Raw genomic sequence first — 22,637 nt, forward strand, 5'->3', positions numbered from 1 at the left:
CCGATATATAATTACATTTGTATAACTGTTCCCAAATGCAAAAATACAGCTGGTTTGAGATATACATTTCCAGTGAGAGGCTCGGCTTTGATTATCAATACCACCACAGTAGGTAAAAGGATTATTCTACATAAATAGATCAAAAATCCACTTCATTTCTGTACAATCTCACCTATGCAAAACTCTAAAAATGCATATGCGGTGCATACTGTTGTTATCATGCCTCTTCAGTCACACAGGATTTGTACAGAATCCACACACTGCAGAAAGTAAAATGCGGTAAAATATGGAATGGGACACACTGAAGGACTTCTCCTCCAAGATTTAAGAAAGGCACGATGCAGATTTGGAGAGCTGGAGCAGAATGAAGGTTGGATTTTGCAGAGAAGTCTGCTAGAGGAAACGAGAGTTTGTAAGTACTGCACACAGGACATGATCTTCATTGGATGGGACTGTTATCATTCGAACAAAAGGGTACAATTCAGAACTAAGTACAGCTGTTGTCCTGCTTGCATGCTAGAAAATAAAACATAACCTTAAACAGTTTGCCTGTAAAGTTACTAGTGTTATTAGTGTATTGTCTGCCTAACATAGGTAAAAGACAAAACCAAGGTTCTCTCTATCACAAGAAAAATGATTGTACCCAGGAATGTACAATGTACCTGTATGTAAAACTATGAACTCACATCGATCTAGATCGATCATAGAGCAACTACCTGGGGCCCGTTTCATAAAACTTGTCATTAGTGACAAGTTGTCATGGATGTGACAAGCTACTGAAATCCTTGCATCTGATTGGCTGAGAGCAAATTTGTCATAGAAATGTGGTAGTTGTCGCTGATGACAAGTTTTATGAATCGGGCCCCAGGTGATCAATCTTAAAAATAACCATAAAATAACATACTTGGTAAGAGAGAAGAACTATTGTAAGTCATGCCTGATTAAGACCCGTACTACAATCGGCACCCACAGGATATGACTCATATGGGTTTGCTGTATTTCAGCTATAAATAAAAATGATATCCCTCATATTTACTTACTAGTGTAATTCTACTCCACCCCACCCCCCACCCAACACAAATAAAACATATGTACAGTAATCATTTTTCTGTACCTTAGCCATCACACACCATTCACTGTATTTAGCTCATACACATTCTATACACATTTTCTGAAAATAAAACATCTTTTCTTTTTTTTTTTTAAATTAAAGATTATCACATCTCCATTTCAAACCACTGTGGGCGTTCTAAGACACTTTTCCCTACCCTTTATTCCCTCAATGGGAAAAGCAACTTGGGTCCAGATTTCAAACTTCAGCACACTCTTGAAAAATATGGAAATGACAGGTGTATACCAAAAGTCAGCTCATGTTACATGCTCAGAGTTACAAAATTTGGAAGATGTGCACTTCACGCATATTGACCTCCTTGGATTAATCCTACATACTTCATGAAAGCACAGGCTCTTTTGTTCTTTAATGATGTATAAGTTAATGCAGTAATGATGTTCATATGGGTATACAAACATCAAGTTGCTGTTCTCTTGAAGAAAAGGAAAATTAAGCAAGAGCAGACATTACCCTGTAGCTGCATTGGCCTACATAAAGATCAGTCTTACTGAAGTATTTTGAGAGAGCTTTACATAATTGTTTACATCTGTTGTTCATTATAGAAATGGTTACATCATGAATAGATGCTCTCTTTAACTGAATATCGCTTGCACTGTTAAAACCCCACTTTCAAGGTTTGGCACACGTTAAAAATCAGAATGGCTGCAATTTCACTTCATGAGTAATTCACTCAATAGCTGTTAAGAACAGGATAAACTGACATCCTAAATATTGCAGCTAGTTTCCCCACAAGAAATCTCAATATACATTGTATTACTCTTATTGCTCTATGTTGAGTAAGCAGAAATTGTTGACAGTATGAAAAGAGCAAGATCCTAGCAAAAAGGATGAACAGAGCAATGCATCTAGTGCACATATCAGTCAATTGTAAAAATTTAGAATTATGAAATAAATCTGCTACACTTTAGTTAATAGCATCATCCTTGAACTCTCAACACACTATTAGGTTTGCTTCAATAAATAGATGGCTCAAGGAAGCCCTAGGGAAACATGTTTAGCTTCAATGCAAGCATTTTGTACAAGTAGCACTAGGGTAAAAATGGTAAAAATGTGTTTACTAAAACTGTTGGGAATTCAGGAACATGAGATGCAACAATGATGTTCAGTGCATAAGAACAATTTTGCCTTTCCTGTGCCTTGGACAGAAACGAGGAGTTTGTAAGTATGAGTGAATTGCTCTCACAGAATAATGAGACGGATAACCCGCAACTCCACAAGCTTAATCCCTGGAATACATACTCGGTAACATGGATTAAAGTTTGGACAGGAGGTGTTCGATGATCTCTAAGAAAGCTCTCACAAGAATTCCTTAACCCACTGGCAATGGAGAGTACACACACATAATCACACAACCCACATGTAAACACACGCTGCAGAGGCTTCAGATATACAGAAATAATAAAGACCAAAATATCATCCTACAGGATGGCTTTGCTTTTATCATGAGGTAATTGTTGTGAACAGCATTGTTGCCATAGAGCCAGCATCAGCGCTCATTGTTGCCATAGTGCCAACATCAGCGCTCATTGTTGCGTTAGCCATGACGACTGGCGCCGGTACAAATAGCACACCTGCAGAGATCGCGATAGAAAGATGGAGAGAGAGAGAGAGAGAGATTAAAAACAATTAAAGATGAGATATTGTTACATTCACAACAACAGATCTAAAATTCCCAAACAATGCAATAACAAGTATTGATTTTTGAACATGTTTTGTTTTTCATTAAAAAAAAAAAATGAATAAATAAAAATAAAAATCTTTGTAATTACTGCTCCCAGAGCCATCCCTGAATGGACTTGGATATGCCTCAAACGCCACCACACAGTGGTAATTGAATGGGAATTGCAGAGGAAAAAGATAATAATGTTCATTGAAACAAAATGTAGAAAGGCATTAAAAAAAAAAAAAAAAATGTGCTGTGCAATTGTTTAACATCCTCATACTCCCTGTTGTTTGATTTACATTTCATGATGATATTTTAACATAGCTACTTCATCATCGCTATGTGGAAGGCTACATTCATTACTATGTTGGTACGCAATGGTGACCAGATTAAGACAGGTTATTCCTAAAATCAGCTTTCGAAAAGCCCTAATAAAATATCTGTTGTTTGACTGAACAAAGTCTTAAAGACCCAATAGGTGTAGGTCATCTAATTGAATCGGTATTTATTCGCTGCCCGTCAGGGTACATTCGGAACTAGGAACAGCATGTATCAGCAATGCATCAGTGAATATGTGCAGAAATACGCACACTCATTGGTAACAATCAACTCCAGTCAAGACTCTTTGGCTATGTGTGTACTTTTATAGTGGTCAATGATAAAGTTGTAAACAATTCATCACAGGGATTCTCAAGTATTCCCAAACTGGGCCCATCTTTGTACTCCCATGAATCCTCATGCCATGGGATCTTTAAGTCACCCTACAATCATATTATACCATTGTCAATCATTATGTAGGCATGGCAGGAAGTAGAAAACAGCCCACTCTGCTGCATGGTGACTTACCAGCTATACAAGCCGTCATAAAGCAGGCGACTGTTCCTGCGATCAGAGCACGGACGGCCACGGCGGCAAGGTCAGCTGCTTTGGAGGGAGCCAGGGGGGTAAGTCCACCGAGCTGGATACCTATCGAACCGATGTTGGCGAAACCACACAGGGCATACGTTGCAATGACCTCGGACCGTTCCTGTGAAAAGCAATACAGGGAAGACTTGCCAGTTATGTTCTGAACCCGGGATCATAAACATATTTTGGTTTCCACAGCAGAACATCATCTGCATATGGCATTCTGAGCAAGAACCATCCCCCCCCCCCAAAAAAAAAGGCACATCATCGTCACGATGACCTTGTTGGATGTTACACCTATGGTTTCATCACCGTTTACAAATAAAAATTTTTAGCAATATTTAGAATATATGTGATGTTTCACTTCTTTTTCATTAACATTGTTCAATATCGATACAAATCTTTCTGTGCTCCTTTTACATTGTTGGTAACTTTTATCTTGGTGTTTAATGTTAAAATTGTAATGTGTGTATGATTTGTTCTTGAAGGTACATTCAACTTTAACAAGCCTCTGGCTTTCACTGAATTGTACCTGTTACATTTTATAAACATTTTATATCCAAACGATTTTAATTACTGAACAAATATATGACCTGAATTGAATTGAATCTCCTGAAACTTTCAGAATAGTGTCAAAAGAACATTCATAAAGTAATAAACAGGCAAACAAGACACCTGGAGGAAAACAAGCATAAGATTTTCAGTTCAAAGACGTAGCTTTGCTGATAACTCCCTTCATAAAAGAAGAATTAAACTAAAAATTACCGAGAAGTCGTTGAGTCCCTGAGCCCGTTCATCCAGGATTTCAGCAAGTCTCTCGTAGGCCACAAACTCATTGATGAATGTCTTGATCCCAATCAGCTCAGCCACGGTGCGACAATCCGCCCATTCAACACCCATCATGTAAGCAATGGGCATGAAGACGTAAGAGCAGATGAGCTGCAAATAAAGAAAATTGATTGGCTGCAATGAAATTTATAGCTTTTGGTTTACTGCAGACAGACTTGACAGCATTTTAGAGCAGATCTAAAATAAAACAGCTCAGAGAAGGTCTCAGATCGAACACATATTACTCAGTGTTGAGAGAAGAATGACAGAACACAAAACAGTAAGTTTACAGGACTGTACATGAGACATGCTCGGCATTTTCTGTATTTTGGTATGCAATAATGATCGTGCCAATCTTATAAAAGCGATATCTGTCTGAGACAGTATTCAGCTTACCTCAAAGGAGAGTTGAGGGAAGCCAACCAGACCACCAAGGTACGACAAAATGCCATTGAGTAGTGCCTTGAGGGCGAGGAAGGTGATTAGATTGGCAGCGATGTTCAAAACAAGGGGCACAGCAGTGGAGGCTCCCTTCGACGCTGCCTCGATGAAATTTCTTTCATCACTGGGGAAAAAAAAAAAACACAAAGTGGTACAACATGAAACAAACAATGCTTTTTTCTAAAACATTCTTTAAACATTCACTTGCCGGCCAAGTAAAATCATGAAGTTTTGTCAAAGGAAATACAACATTGCAGCCACTTCAATTAAGATTCTACGATTGTGACTTCAGTTTTCACTGGACAGAGCATTAAGTGAGAATCTGAATGTGAGTGGGTGCTGATCCAGCACTAAACACTCACCCCTTTGGCAGTTTGACATCCTCAACAGTGACAGTCTGTGATTTCTCCGTTTCTGGGTAGATCAGCTTTGAGACTGCAAGGGCAGCGGGAGCAGACATGACGGAGGCGGCGATGAGGTGAGTGGCGCTGATGCCTGAGAGGACAAACGCTCCCAGCACGCTGCCGGCGATGGTCGCGAAACCTCCCGTCATCACCGCGTGGATTTCTGAGCGTGTCATTTTCGGCAAGTACGGACGGATCAGAAGGGGAGCTTCAGTCTGCAAAGTGATGATGATGGAGGAATGGTAGATTTTTTAATACTGCATGAACTGCACGATTGTTGACTGCAATTTAGCAGAATTATCAGGGCAGGTGGGTCAGGGGATGGGACTTACAGGTCTCCTTGCACACATTAGGGTCTCCTTATCGTACAATACGTGTGAACCAAAAACTCACCTGGCCAATGAAGATGTTCCCCGCTGCACTGAGTGACTCTGACGCAGTGGTTTTCATGGTACGCTGCATCAACCATGCGATCTTCCCTATGACCGTTTGCATCACACCCCAGTAGTATAGAACAGCAATAGCACTGCTGAAGTAGATGATGATGGGTAATACCTGGAGGTGTGATAAGAAATATAAATCTTCCATTTTGAGATACAGTGACCAGACGACAGACTGGATGAATTATCAAAATACTGAACAAAACATCTTTCAGAATTTCTCCAGTCCCCTATGCACTTTTTTCCCCCACTGTGTGTTGTTCCACATACTGAGCATAATCTCATTCCATTTTTCCCCTTCAAAGGAATCTACTCATGAGCTTTTGTGGAGCATGACAATTTGTGCAAACAAGTTGATAAGAATTTATCTTTAGCATACAATCAAAGGATCCAGGTTAAAAATCTAGTCAGCGAGACACAGACAGTTGAGTAACAAACATTATAGGCATTCACTGAGGCGTATACAATGTATGTATATTTAGAGAAAAGAGTGTGCGATGAAAAGCTTACAGCCATGGCAAAGTAGTGCTGATAGTAGAGCTTTCCAAAGAGGAATATGGACCCTGCCGTTGAATAATTGAGGAAAGTCTGCACGAGGTTGCCCAGCCAGTCGAATACAACGAATCCAGGCCTGGTGCGGAGAATGAGAAGCCCCAGGATGAACTGGAGGACGAGGCCCCAGATGATGGGACGCCATTTGATCTGTAAGGGGTGAAAGGTTAGAGGGCAATTTCTCGTTAACAACTCGTATCAAATGCAAAGCATATTTCAGTGCAAAATAGGCACGACAGTTTTAATAAAGTTCTACCCTATTGGCCTGGGTAGTGCACTTCACAATGCCAGCATACATCGATCCATCTAGAGCAAATCTCAACACGCACATCCATCTGCCATATGCTATCTAATTACAAAACCGGTACAAGTTAAGAGTACATTTCACTGGAATCTCGATACACAGGTAACTAGCTTGAGGACAGCTAATTTAGTACTTTTTTTTTCTTTCTTGCCAGGTATGAATAACTTTTCATGAACTCATTTTGATTTAATGTAAACTGTGCACTGAAAGAAAGTTGAAATCATTTCCTTTAGATGGCAACACACAGAGAGACAAACACACATCATGATTAGATTTCTACTGCTTTTACACCTCCTCTTCTGCTCTGGATACAAGCTCGACAATGGTTTAGACGTAGATACACAGGCCTGCATTGAGCAGACACTATTCATTTTTGTCTTCTTTTTAAAAAAATTTTTATCCTGATGTAAAATGACATCATGGCTTCACTCACGTGACGTGGATACTTGGAAATGATGAATGAGAAGAAGATGAAGATGGCAAGGCCAGCCAGGGAAATCAATTGGATGGGATTCTCTCGTGTCAGGAAATACAGCAGGACTGCTAAACCAGCCAAGAAAATCACAAGCACAACCCTGCAGATTGAGAAACAAAACAAAGACGGTCAAATTTGTAGATAAAATCATCTTATTGGAAACTACAACAAAATTTAAGTCATTAAAGTGATGTATGTCTGACGAGAAATGTCCGAATTCCAAATTTATTAAGGCTTGAGATAGCAATATCTTAGTACTACATTACTCACTACAATTTCACATTGAAATACTTGACTCAATGACTAAGTTTCCCTGTGAGGGTGCTTTGCATTTGAAATGGAGGTCTAACTGTATCAGCATACAAATTACTAGGTTTCATTTACTCATTTAGAGTTTTAATAAATTCAGAACTCCCATATACCAATGACTTCAATTCATTGATCACAGTTTTAATGGAGACATTAGAACATGCACACTGTAACTATCTGGCTGCATTCAGATCAGATGAAATGTGGTGGAGAAATGCAATAAGTACCATTTGAGACGGGGCCAAGCCTTGTCCAGACACCCTCCCACAGGGTCAATGACATTCTCAGTAAAGGAGTCGGAAGCAGTATCGCGAATCACAGTGTATATATATAATACAACAGCCACGCCTGTAATGATGAGGAGAGTCATGGCTTCACTGATGTCATGAATGGAGGCAAAGACGAGGTAGATCAGATACGCGATGAGGAGGATAGCCAGGAAAACACCCTTGTAGACCTTACTGTGTGCCTGGTACGATTCCTTCAAGTGCTCACCGATGTCCATTCCCTGCAGAACCATTGACAGATTAATAGAACATCATGAAAGAGGATTCATGCCAAAGTGGAACCAAAGGGAGACTGACGCATGTTCAGTTCCGTGCATGTTGTTTTTTTTTGCAAAATGCTTGCTTTTTTAAGAGTAGTGCTAAAATTGAATCGCAAATTTGTATGTCTTTTCTGTTTGAGCAAGTAGTTTCATAATAAAATCTCACCTCTGTATGTAGGAAAGATGCTGACATCACCATCTTTTCGAATTTGTGTGTGTGTAACCACTATCATTCTTTGACATTTCTATGACTCCAGTGATTTTTTTTTTCAAGATTTTCATGACACTTTTACTTTCGTTTGTCTTTGATTTCACCTTTTTTTAAATTCAAGTCAACTTCAACATGGAGTGGCATTTAACACAAGTCCTGTAAACCCCAAACTGGGACTTTAGAAAACAAACAAACAAACAAACAAAAACATACTCCTTAGAATGCATAGTTCTCACATGGCACATGCACAAAAGTCTTGGAGTTGGAGAACATAATCAAGGAAAGTATGTCTCACCATCCAGCAATTATCGTGGTCCGAGGGGTCATGCCCACCATCAATCTCCACAACAATAGTATTGTCAGCTGTCATATCGGCTGAAGCATCGTGGTCCACAATCCCATTCTTGGGTTTCTTCGGAGTGCTGGTTGGCAAGCTGGCATCCACTTTCTGAAGTTCGATGTCATTGTATTCATTTTGCTGCATTGGATTGAAACAAAAACATAGCATAACGATAAAAAGTAATCTCTGGCAAAGAGTTCTGGTTTTCTCATGCTTTGCTGGAAAATCAAGAATCTTTGTTACAAGAGGAGTTACATTACAACTGTATTTCAACTGAAACAGGTAAATGGTAACAATCGCCTTAGCTTCCCCTTAGCATGTTGCTCCTAATCAAACTAATTTGTGGGGCTTCATACTGCTTAAATAAACATACAAAACAAAAAATGTTTATGCTCAGTACGTATTGTTGGCCCCATTTTGCAAAGACTTCAAATAGATACATTACAAATTTTGCATTTTGCTTGTAGGGCATGATAATGAAATTTATTGAAACTGAACTTGACAGTAAGGCACATGAGCGAGTGTACTTATATTTGTATACCCACTGTACTCGTGCACATCCACACTCAAACACAAATATAATACAATGTACATATATTTTTTGCACATTGTACATGTATACATACATACAGCTGTACATACATGTATGTACTGTACACACTACATACATGAGGGGCAACGAATGTGGTGAGTGAAAAGAAAAAAAGAAAAAAGCAAAGAAAAGAGACGACCATTCATGCCTGCAAGTGGCATGATGCTGAAGCATGATTAGCTTTATATGCATTCTTAGATTTTCGTTTGGTTTAAATCTTGTAAAATGGCTTTGATGTTTTATCTTAAAGAGATTGACGGATGGATTCATATAGTCTGAAATTCCTGCTCAGGTTGATGCCCTTTCTACCCTGACTAGAATATGCCTCTAAAGTCACGCAAACAAAGAGCTTGCATCGTTGCTCCATCAAAATATTTTCCCACAATTCAACTAACAATTCCAGACCAAGCAAGCAATAGTTATCCAGTTGCCCATTTGTCTGAAATGGCATGTGAATGCACATAAACAAGGTTCTTTGAAACCTGCAGCTGCCCACTCAGGTGAATCAATCTCACAATGCAGCTTGTGCTCACACAAAGACAGATCACGTCACAGAATGACAATCAAAACAGCTCAACCATGTCCGAAGGGATCTGCAGTTTAAGAGTATGAAGTTCAAATGCAATGAATAAATGGCTTTTGGCATTCATCATTGTCCCTTTTTTTTTTACCATTTGCGAAAAATAAGAAAAAAACAAAACAAAAACCATAACCATCCTCATTTGAGGGAAGAGCTAAGCTAGCCAATCAGGAATGGCTTTGCCATAAAAAAAAAAAAAAAAAAAAAAAAAAAAATCAGGTTTTTTCTGTAGAAAATTCACATTCCTGTGGCTGGAGGGAGTTGCCACTGAAAGGCCCTTTACAAATGTACGTATTTCACTCTGCATTCATGCGTCATCACCTACACTGTGTACACACACGTCCCTGTCTTCGGTGCATGCTCAAGAGAGATTCTCCTGACAATAACTACAAGTCCAGGGTGGCGTTTCACCAAGTTGTTTTTAGGCTAGGAATGATTTGAAGAATGACTGGTGATCAGTTCTTGTGCTGAATTATTGAAATTCTTATAAGTATAGCACATCAGAATGTGTTCCAGTTGTTCTTGAAGTCCTTTGAAACTTTAGTGAAACACCACTCTGTTCACTCATCCATTTAGTTTATACACATTAGTGCATGTGTGTATGTACATTGTGTATGTGAACGTGTACGGTGTAGACACACATTAAAAAAGTTTGACTCTTGTGATTCCCAAATTAGTAGTTCTCAAAAAAGAAAGAAAGAAAGAAAAGAAAAACACCCTCATGATAATTTGCTGCATGAAGTGTGTGAGAACAGCATGAAAAAAACCCCACCCTCCAGTTTTGTAATCCAATATGAGGCAACTGACCACACTGAATCCACACACTAGGGTGCCTGTATCAGGTCATCGTTGCAAGTACATGTACAACATGTTTCAAAGCGCTTTGCAATTATAAAAAAAAACCCAACAACAAACTTACAAACAATCATAAATAAACAACAAATACAAACATATACATTATGCATTGTAAATGTTGTTTAGGAAAGCACTTTGCTCGCAGCTATATTATCATTGTGTGTTGCTGTTTTTCAACAAAAAGTGTGAATGTTGGAAATGAGAATCAATTTGGCAACCCAATCCAAAAATAAGTAAGGTGTGAATAAGTCTGCAGTGTTTAAATAATAAAAAATGTTCTACAGTGTGTTTGTCTTGTTTTGCTTCAGTACTTACAGTGTATGTGTAGGTGCCCACCTCCCACCCAAGTCTATCCCTCTCTTTTCAAACATGAAACTTCCTTTATGACAAACATTTCTCTCTTTCTGCCCACAAATGTGATGCTGTGTAACATTCTTTTCAAAATTGCTTTGCTGCAGCTTCAAAAGGCGGATACAGTAAGTAGCACACTAGTGCTCAGTTGCAACACTGCTTGTAGCATGCGAGCTAACTGGAAAACCACCTTGAATGAGTTTTATAAGCTTAAAGTTTCGAACAAAGTCTCCACGACATTAAACCTATTAAACCCCATTCCATACGTTATCATTCTTTAAATTTCATTTCATCCTTCAAGGAGAATATGTTTTTGCTGGAGCTATTTGTTATAAGTTCTCTGTTTGCAAAACAACTCAAAAAGTTTTGAATAGATTTGGAAAAAAACTTGCAGGAAAAGTTGATAATAACATGATGAGGACATTAAATTTTGATAGTGATCAGGACCCCTTTCTGTATCCAGGAATCATTAGGCCTACTATTATTAATATTTTTCTTTTTAAGAATTTTTCATCATTAGCAAATAGGGCCAATAAACAGGGAGTTCAAGCTGCGCATATTTGAGGTGCGCATACATACGCGCACCGAGTGCCCACTTGAGGTGTAGCAGGAAGCTAAGGTCAACTCTGTGAGACACTAGAAAGGTTTCCCCCCCCCCCCATTGGGAAATAGCCCATTTTTCAGCAAGTGTGTGTAAGGGAGGAAATGAGCTGCTTTGCGGAGATCCGCACTCTCAGAGGGCTTTTCTAGTTTCATTTTGAAATGAGAAACTCTCTCTTTGCTTCACTATTCTGTCTCTACAGAGATGCATGAATATTTAAAAAAACACACACACAAAAAAAAAAAAACATATCGGTAAATACTTATACATACGTGTAGGGGAACCATTACTTACAAATATCATCACTGAAGCTACAATATTGTATTATGAAAACAAAATGATTCAAAGCTACAAAACCTCTCTTGAATCTCTGTTGATGATTTCTCCACAAACGCATTGATCATCTCTCCAGAGATTTTTTTTTTTTTTAAAATCAAGTCTACCTGATAAAGGCTGTTAGTTCCTATGCCAAAGCACACATCTTCCATGAAGCACTCCTCACTTTCTTTTACAACCTTACCTTGTCCTTGCTCCTACCCTCCTCTGCTTCACTAGGATCATTTGAAAAGGCCAGGTTATCTGTGCTCATCCTGACCAGTAAAGTGGTACGACGCAGCAAAGTCACAAAACGCCACCGAAGGTGAGAAAGAAATCTGTATCGAGTATCTGTCCTCAACAATTAACACCACGGCATGTGTGATACATGTGGCTTGGTCAATGCTGTTGCAGATTATTGTCAGAAACAATTTAAGTCGATGAGAAAGGTGCAGAAGATGGAGTCAGAAAGCTAATTGAACAACTGGCCTCAAGAAGATGCTGTGAAGTCCTGGTTTGTTCAAGAGTGTGTGTTGTAAAGACTGAGTTTGGTACTGCTGAATGAACACAGCTAGTCCCAGATACAAACAACAAAGAATGCGCCCCCGCCCCTCTGGAACAGATAGCACAAAGAAATAAATACTCCAATCGCGGCAAGGATCGGTGAAAGGCCTTCAAAGAAGACATTGTCTCCATGCATAGCGTTGGAGGAGAGGTTCATTGTGTTTGGGCAGGAGAGGGGAACAGAGGACACTCTAAGTCACCAGTTGAAGGCTTTAGTACGTTCACACAGCAGAGAGTTTTCACAAAACTAGCACGATTCATCGCTCCTTTAACCACATTGCTCATCAGTAATGTCAAGACCCATAATTAACCAAAAGATTGGTGCTATGAATGGCAAACTGATTTAAAAGTAGAACTTGGAAGTTTGAAAACAACTGAGAATTTTCACGAACACGAAGACCCTATTCTGTGCTGTAACTCCATCAGGGCTGCAGTTAGATCACGTTAGCAGACTTTTTAAGGTCACATAAAGTTAAGCTATTCATGTGTGAACTCTGCTTGTGTCTCCCAATACAATGCACAGTTTCTCTGAATAATGACTAAACTGTGAGTGGGTGAGACTATTGACACTAAAAGGGGGGCAATACTGGCTCAGAGAGAATTATACACTTTGTACATGTATAGTAAGCTGAACTTTCTGGGTTACCATCCACTGTAACACACAAGTGAGTCCACATTTCCTGCCACGCCCCACCCCCAACAATACAAGGACTAGTACTGTTGGCTCTTTCACTTCAACTTCTATGAAATAAACAAAGAGTTCTGCAATCCTAAAACAAACAAACAAACAAACAGACCACCCACCAACCAACCATTGTAATCAATAATATGTGCAGCTAAACCAGGTTCTATCTGAATTGTTATACATGGTTGCAACTGCATAACTTCTACATGCAGGATAGTTCCCTACTGCACAATATACATGTATCTTGCTAGAAATGTATCATTACCTACAGCTGTAGCTTTACCTCCATCACATAATTGACTACTAAGCAAATCATGTCTTTAATCCCCCCCCAAAAAAAAAAAAACAAAAAAAAAAACATACACACACTTTCCATAAAAAGACATGGATGCTAAAAGAATAAAAAAAAAAAATCTTGGTTTATCAATTAAAGTCACATCACATGGACATTTGTGTAGACAAGCTATAAACATAAACATCACATCTGGAACTGAATGACAGAGTCAGTTGATGCATTATTCCTTGCAAAAAAAAAAAAAAAAAATTACTTTAACAAAGATATCCCTGTTATCGATTGCAAACTGGACTATTGTTCCACAGTTTCAATACTTGAAAGAGAGCGGATGGATAAGGAACACACATTGGAGAATGCTGAACTATAGAGGGAGCTATTGAACGTATGAGCAAAGGTAAAGTTTGACTGCCTGTCTGGCACATAGGGTCTCTCTCACATTTACAATAAATTTGAGGTCTTGCACTGCTATGGTTGGGCAGTTGCATGCAACTGCATTCACCTTTGTACAAAGTACTGTACATGTATCAGGATCTCTCAATGCATGTTCTTCCCTAAGTGCATCTTTTTAGACCCGATATTTGGCAAAGAAATATCCCCTTTCCTCAATCATCAACTGATTGTCTGCGGTGAGTACCATGTTTCACCTCTTTTCTTTGTTTCCTGGGATTTTCTGCTACTTATTTCATTAAAAAAAAAAAGCTGTGTTCAATTGGCTAAAACATCGTATTGCCACAGCTTTCTCTTTTATGAATGGCAGCTCACTAAATTACATGTAAAACTTCAACAACTCCTAACCTCTGAAGGGATTAACCCTTGCTGTGCTTCCTACGCTGACTGGCAGACATGTGTGGAAACTACTTGCCAATTAAGAGAGATTACCCTAATGACATTCCCTCTGATAGCTGTTGTGTCACCGTGGCTCCCTACAGGACCATGGCAATTACCCCCTGGGCAATTACCCCAGACCCTTCCCCTGGCCCTAATTCTAACCCTAACCCAAACCCCTAACCCCAATCTTTACTCTAACCTTACCACTAACCAGTATTTAGCCGGGGGTAATTGCCCTCTGGGGGTAGTTGCCCGGATACGCAATTGCTACTCCTGAGTGAGCTTACTATTCAAGACTCTACATCTGTACATGTAGGTCAAGTGTGGAGAGACTAACTGAAGTGCTGATTTAAAAGAAGAAGAAAAAAAAGAGTTTGGCAAGTGACAGTGAAAGCCTCATGCCTGATCACATACTGTAAAGGTTTAAACCATGCATATTGAATGGTAAACCTTAAACCTCTGTACTTTTAACACATACGGATGACAACCTTTGTGCTACATTTTGGAATACATTTTTGACACATATCTTACAACCAGGTATATAAGGTGCATGCAACATAACTACACACCTACAGTTTTCTGTAGAGTACCTGTATTTTTAATGGATGCATTAGTGGTGAAGCATTAACTTTCAATCAATGAAAATGTACAGAAATTCAGAAGTTCATGAAATTTGTGTCATTATTCTAGAAAAGTTCATGAATATGAGGTCTGACTATAAAGTCTAACTACATACATTGTAATATCATCCTTTCAATTTATGAAAAACAACAACAGACCAACTACACTAAGTACAAATTTGGTCACCCAGCCTTTCTGGGAAAAAAAAAGGGGGGGGGGAAGGGAAAAAAAAAGGGGGGGGGGAGGAAAAAAAAGGAAAAAAAAAAACAATTGTAGTGGAAGCAATTACCACCAGCACCAGCATAGCACAAGAAAATACACAGAGGTAACTACATTGAATGTGCACAGCGCCATCTAGTGTCAGGAGCACAGTATGACACACCTCACTGCAGAGATGACACAGTTGCTATGCAGCAAGAGCTAGTGCCCCTTCATTGCCAGAAGGACGCATGTAGCACACAAATAATTGCATACCAAAGATTTCATTGTCCCAGCCAACCTTGGCAAGCTGAAAGGAATCAATGCCATCGTTTCTGGCAGGTTACCTACACTGTCAGAACAATGACCGTAGATTAAGCTCTAGTACAGCAAAGTCAGTAATCTGTTAAAATATATCTTGACAACAAAGTGCATTGGTAAGCATACCTTTTATGATGAAATGATAGAGATGCAAGTACAATATGTACACTTTACATATTGCTAGTAAAGTGCTCATCCAATTGAGTTGTGTGTGTGGGGGGGGGGGGAGGGGGTGGCATCTCAGCAGGAACATCGCTAAAAGCTAAAACATGTCCTCAGAAGGGCCAAAAATTCACGTTCTCCATTTGGAATTTGCTTGCAATATATTGAAAGTCTTTACCAAGACACTTAACTGCCTGATGCAAATATTCCTCAGGCATTTGTCTCTAGTTGAGAGCAAAAATCTAGTTTCAGCAGTCAAATGATCATAGGATAACATTTTACCTTTAAAAAGCATGTACACTGTATTAAAACAAACTTTTAAATGTAACAAACTTTTCTACATACAGTGTACATTGTATCATTTTCACCATTTCTTTTTTGTATATCGTCGGTTGAGAACGATAAGGGCGTTAAGTTGTCAGTAAACCCATAGTGTTCAAGACAACTTAACGCCCTTCTCATTCTCAACAGACGATATAATCAGAACTACAAACAGCTTTGAAAGGATACATCCTGGCTGAAACACTTCCAGAGTCCTGAACTGATGCCCAAAAATGATCACCAAATTCACAGAAGTACATGTATATTTGCAATTCTAATTTCTTTATAAGAACCATCATTTTCTATCAAACCTAGGATTACCTGTATTCTGCCAATTGCATCACATACAAAATTCGTACACATTTAATGTTGCATGGTTTGATGTAGTTGGTGGGTCTATTTAAGAAGGGTGGCATTATGCTAAGCACCATCAGCTAAGTACTGTACTTACTGTATACACTGTAAATTTATATTGTGTGTGCTTGTGTTCGAGTGTGACAGAAAGAGAGGGAAATGTGGAAAATCTGCATTTGTCACCTGTATTTTCATTCATGTGTTGTTCACTTGAATGGTACAATAAAAATATGATCAAGTAAGCAGTGCTGCATTATAGTTGTCAGCACTGGCAAGGCAATTTACATGTATGTACATGTACAACTTGTATGTACTGTAAACTAAGAAAGGAAAAATTTTTCAGAACATTTTTATTTTTATTTTATTTATTTTTTTCTGGACGATTAACTGTACATGGGCCAATACCATCCACTGCAGCAGCACCACTGCTTCAAGGGAGAAAGTTTTCACCTGACCCCTTCGGATTAACAGGGATACATTTGAAAACCACAAATCACACTATTAGAGAACGTGACATGTACAGGTACATTTTGGGGCATCAAAGCTTGAATGTTAACGGTCAACTCCTGTCCACATTCTTCAGCTGTGTGAGTACTCATACATGTAGAGATGAGTCTGCACGTATCAACTATAATTATTTTCAAGGATTTTACATTATATCAGAGCTGGGCCAGCCTTCCCAATCTTTGGTATCCCCATATTATCACAATATCTGAAATTTGAGGCCTTGTATTTCAGTCTATGATACGATTGAAGATATGAATCTAATCCCCATTCATGGCTGTACTAATTCCCCCTTCTATATACCGGTACACATCAGCATCTGGCATACATGTCGGCCTACATTCAACCATGTGAGGGAAGACTTTGGGAATGTCCACTGTGACATGTAAATAGCAATCACATGAAAATCATATGAGGTGATGTTATTTTTATATTCTATTTAAGTTGTATATGTTGTACAAACATGTCGAAACAGTACAGACTGAATAGGTCATTCTCGCTTTACAAAGGAAATATATACTGTATATGCCGCATATTTCGCGAGGTTTTCATTTTCACGAATTTCGCGAGTCAGGTGCTATTCGCGAAATTAAAGACATGAGAATTAAAGACACGCTCTGATCCTGACGCGAATGTGACGTGCAGGTGTACTCTTCTCTGTTCAGTACAGGACCCCACGATCGCGAATTAAACTACTCCTAAAATCGTCGGGGATTCCCAATTCCCGAAAATTTAGACTCGTGAAATATACATGGCCTACAACTGTACACTGTATACAGTAATTGACACAAGTGTACAATTGTAGCATCATGATGATTATTCCTCATTGGAACATGTTATGATGAAGAACGGGAATTCTTTGCAGTAATATGCACCAGGCAGGTCAAAGAAAAATTGGGGCATTTGCCTGACCTCTGAAGCTGTACTATTCAGAAAACTGTACTATTCAGTTCAAGACAAATCCTATTCGCGAAATTAAAGACATGAGAATTAAAGACACGCTCTGATCCTGACCTGACGACGGCTGTGTGTATCATGGATTCTGTAAACCACTGAGCCAGTGAAATGAAATGAGCCAAACACATCATACAGTACCAATTCACTCCACTAGGAATCCAGAACTATTGTTATGACTAATTAAGGCAATTCCAGGCCCTTCAACATGATTGTTTAAAAATCCCATGAAGCCAGTATGTCTCCTGAGATGCCAGGATATCTCCTGCTTGCTTACTGACCTGGGTGATAGGCAGTATCATCATTGGCTTATTAAAGATGTCACTAGAATGGCAATGCGAGCTCCTCTGTAACCTCAATCAAAACTACGCTTTATCATTCACTCAAGCAAATCAGTTTTGATTCCATGGCTACTGATTATAGACACAGTAGGCATGAGGATAGCCTTGCAGAGATCACAAATTTTGACATCAAAGGAGTACGGACTTGAAAAATGATAACAAGTCTACATGTACAACTCTATTCAAAAGATAGCACAGCAAAAGAGAAAATTGTGGCCAATATCTGTGTGGCACAAAGTAGCCTTCTGTTTATTCATTCACTAAAAATGGAGATATTGTCAGTTCATTTTTGCCCTGTCCATCAGCTTAAACACCACTGCTGGACATTCCTAGCTTAACTGGTTGAGGTCAAGTCCCGAGAATATTCGGGCAAGTGTCTATGGGAAATGTGTATTGTAGCAAAATCAGCCCATCCTCAAACAGGTTAACACCGAGGAACAACACAAGGAGAAGGGCCTCAATAAAATATGATCTCTCAGTCTCTCACCAGGGTCAAACATCTCATTGCCCGTACAAAAGCTATGATGAGGTCCCTCTGCTCGTAAACTGTGAAGAACGATGCAAGGCACCTTGAAATACAGCTGTACATGTAGTCAGTCTATCGACATTTGCTCCCTAAATAATGACAGGTTCACAGTACAATTCACTTTCATCTTTAAAATTTCCTTTCTGTGAATTTCCAACACTAACATGAAGAAGCCCCAGTGCAATGCAACACCAACACTCAATCAAACTAAGTTTATACTCCAAGGTGTTTAGGCATTTGAATCCATGTGCTCTGTTTATTCACATGATAGTCACGACTTACATTTGTACAAATTATTGTCTACAGTGTACATGTACAGTGTTATATCAGTTGTTGTTTTTTTTTTACTTTCTTTTTTAGGGCAAGTAAAATCCATGTTTGGACAAGTACATAGGAATTAAGTACAATGTACAATGCAACAATATGAAAATCTGCTGGCCCAACCAGGCAAGTGGTACAAAAAAAAAGACGAAGTTATGTAGCACACTGCCTTATGGGCTAAATTTCTGGTGATTTTCAGTCTGAATATCTTGCCTCAAAAGAGAAGAAATTATGAGATCACTGTCTGAGTGAAACAGCATGCACTTCCATGATGGCGAAATGAAAATCCAAAATTTGCCCAGTAAGGACAAGAGCCAAAGCAGGGCATTCTCAGGGAGATGAATACAATGTACAACCATGTACATGTAGGTGCAGTCTGCTGGTAGCGCTTGACCACAAGCTCACATCTCTGAAAGCAAATAACCTCATTTGAATTCATGTTTCAGCCAATTACTGTAAAAGTTGAAATTTTTGCACATTTTGCGCAACCAGAAACTAGCACAAAAATAAAAGTATGTGAATATTTGTGCTTGCCATAGGCCTATGTTTCAGTAGTTGATGTCTTGATTGCGCTGAATTAAAAACATGCGAAACACTTCTTACCCAGCTGAGCGCCCAAAATTTTCACTTTTACAGTAATTGTTTTACACTGATATATCCTTTATGGCATTGAAATTTGTTTGTAAGAAATTTTCACTTTCATTTTTCACACATTCATGTTCATGTAGCTCATGATATATCAAAGTAAATTAAAGGACAAGTTCACCTTCATTAACAGAAGGATTAAGAGAATGCAGCGATATTAGTAGAACACATCAGTGAAAGTTTGAGGAAAATTGGACAATCAATGCAAAAGTTATGAATTTCTAAAACTTTTGTGTTGGCTCCGCTGGATGAGGAGACTACTAAGGCTCGTGATGTCATATGAGTACAACAGTGTAAAGAAAATGTAAAGAAAATTCAACATATTTTCACTTTTTTCGCATAATAAAAGAGCACTTGACTTGCCCCTTTCTAAAGGCAATGGGAATAATATTACCCATAACGTATGTCGGTAACAAGTCAAGGGAATGTGTACTTTTTTCAAGAGATGAAATCTTGTGAAATTCTCTAAGTTATATTTTCCTTATATTGTTGTATGCATGTGACATCATAAACTGCAGTAGTCTTCTCATCCAGCGGTGACTGCACAAAAACTTCAAAAATTCCTAACTTTTGAACGAATTGTCTGATTTTCCTCAAACTTCAATTGATGTGTTCTACTAATATTGCTACATTCTCTCAATCCTTATGTTAATGAAGGTGAACTTGTCCTTTAATACCATTTATCTCACTTATTACGGTGCACACAGATATGTGACTCCCATTTCATTTAACATCAAAGTAGAAAAGACATGACAGGGTTCGAAATTGGCGATGGTCCGCTGGCCATTGGCCACCCAAAATCACGTCGGACTAGCTAAAAATCATAAAATTCTGAAGTTACTAGTCCGTCTGGCTAGCCAAAATATTGCTTCAGTGTTAAAATTGATTCTAAGTAATCCGCCTGGCTAGTAAAAAAAAAAGTTAAGTGCGACCCTTGCATGACATCATATAAGCAGTGATATGGATTTTAAAACCTTCAAAATCATCCTAAAAATTAGCTACAAAATGCTGTATAGCAGCAGTTACGCATGCGAACAGTATTATTGCAAAAGAAACTATCATTTTCAGCAAGAGTCAAGAGGATGCAACAGAGGGGCAATAGACTTCTAGTTCTACCCTGTGTGTAAGTTCTGTACAGTATAGATTCTAGCTCTAATAGACACTAGTCAGTATATTCTAAAGGAACTGTAGGCCTTTATATACTTTTAATATGCCCAACATCATGGTAGTTAAGTAGGCCCTGAATAGTAATTATGAAAAAAAAATATACAGGAAAATGAGCCAAAGAGGAAATCTTAATTCTAGAATTATGGCCAATTTTCATGTGTGTGTGTGTGTGTGTGTGCGTGCGTGTTGTGTGAATCATAAAGCAAGACATTTTCTTGTGTGTAGTAAATCTAAAAGAGGTCTTGATTAGTTCTTGAGTTCTTGATGCAGTAATTTTAATCCCTTCTTACTTAAAATACTAGTTAGCAGATCTACGGAGTTATGTAAATTTATTACTTGTTAGACACTGTAACACTTCTAACGGTGTTAGACTACTGACGTATAGGCTAGAGTCTAGAGATCTACTGTAGTACTGGGATGAAAAGATATACCTAGAACACCAAGATTGCTTTTTATTCTACTAATCATGACAATGTTATTACTAGAACACAGTTTCTAGTGATTTCGATTTAAATTATGTTCATTTGGATTCTAATACTAAAGGCTCTTGGTTTTTGAATTTATTCACAATTGATTATGGACATCACAAGACTGTTATCTTATTGAGAGTAGATAATCCACTGTGCATTTGGCGCGTAGCTCTGTGCTGTGGCTGCCTACCCTCCGGCCCTCCCCCCGTTGGTTTGTATGACGCAGGAGGCAACCCGAAATTTCCCGCGACAACCCAAACACCGACGCGGCGGACAGCTACTTTGTTGACAATAAGAGCCGTTCAAAGTTGGCGCGCATCTCGGGCGGGTTGCCGTATTTGACGAACGCGCGACATACAATGGTCTTTGTGCTACTACTTTCATCTAAAAAAAATAAAGCAAATATTTCCGTCAAAAATATTTACTAAATATTCTAATATATGAATTTATGAAAAACTGTTCTTCGGTATCGTTAAAGATTTACCCGATGCTCTCCTAAGAAGGCACAAGCCGAGTTGGTATGTTAAATCGGCAACACATTCTTCTTACCCTCACAGACGTTCACGCCCGTACAAATTTGGAAACCGCATGGCATTAAAAAGAAACACAATACTGAAGCTCTTGTTCTACTAAATATGGCATTCTCCTGTTGTGGAAAATTACACAACACATGTAGTATGAAGTTATCTACGACTGCCGATTCAAAGTTTGACCTATAACAAGAAAAAACGATATATTTAACGTAAATATTATCACTCTGCTTAGCACATGTTCGTTCGCGAATGAATTTTACGCAACCGTAGAAATACTAGAATGAATGAACAACTCACCAGAGTCCTTATGACCGGCTTTCTCTCTCGTTCTCTCCCTAAAATATACCCCGAAGAATCTAAATCTGAACCAGTAAAGTCTAAGCACACCGAAAATTTTCCAGAATCAGGACTGTCTGCGACGTGGTTATCCATATTGCACTCAAATTTATCCTCGATCATCGGGCCTGATGTGAATGACGCGGTTGTAAAGAAAATAATGGCGCGACAATTTGCAATACGTTTACAACACAACGTACGTCTACGGCTGGCGCTCTCAATGTACTACGTAGCCCGCCGGACCGGCTCGAGCGTATTTCTGAATGAACGTGCGTGAAACTGGGAAGTGGCCAGAGTACACGTCATGAATATTCAAACTTACGGGATATACCATTTTAAGGTTTGGTATCTTGAGCAGATGAATATGCTTCGCAAGATAAAAACCAATATATCTGGTCTTTTCTGGCATATAAACTCATTAAAATATTTGACATAGAGATATTTATTAGTTGATACCAAAGAGAAAAGGTCGAAACCTCATTATTATCATACGGCACTTGATGTTGATGGATGCAATTAGAGCTACCCATCCCTATAGTACTAATGTAGGTAACTGTGATGTGGATTTAAGCATGCGCAAAAGAAAAGATCAGTCACAGACCTTGATAAGACTAAAACACGGTTCCCTCGTTTTATCCACTGACC

General features: G+C 38.8%; 1 protein-coding gene across 1 annotated transcript; it reads right to left on the bottom strand.

The window, feature by feature from the left end:
- Window positions 1–2,427: 2,427 nt before the first annotated feature.
- LOC140228492 (solute carrier family 28 member 3-like) lies at window positions 2,428–22,115 on the bottom strand. The gene is made up of 11 exons (XM_072308723.1): window positions 21,954–22,115; window positions 8,508–8,690; window positions 7,682–7,962; window positions 7,104–7,245; window positions 6,325–6,516; window positions 5,768–5,929; window positions 5,333–5,589; window positions 4,926–5,094; window positions 4,467–4,640; window positions 3,642–3,822; window positions 2,428–2,703 (listed from the first exon to the last, which is right to left on the bottom strand). Exons 1-11 carry the CDS (start codon window positions 22,113–22,115, stop codon window positions 2,573–2,575), a joined length of 2,034 nt encoding a protein of 677 aa, XP_072164824.1. The 3' UTR covers window positions 2,428–2,572.
- Window positions 22,116–22,637: the final 522 nt, after the last annotated feature.

Source organism: Diadema setosum, chromosome 5 (genome assembly GCF_964275005.1).
Source record: "Diadema setosum chromosome 5, eeDiaSeto1, whole genome shotgun sequence".
Lineage (NCBI taxonomy): Eukaryota > Metazoa > Echinodermata > Echinoidea > Diadematoida > Diadematidae > Diadema > Diadema setosum.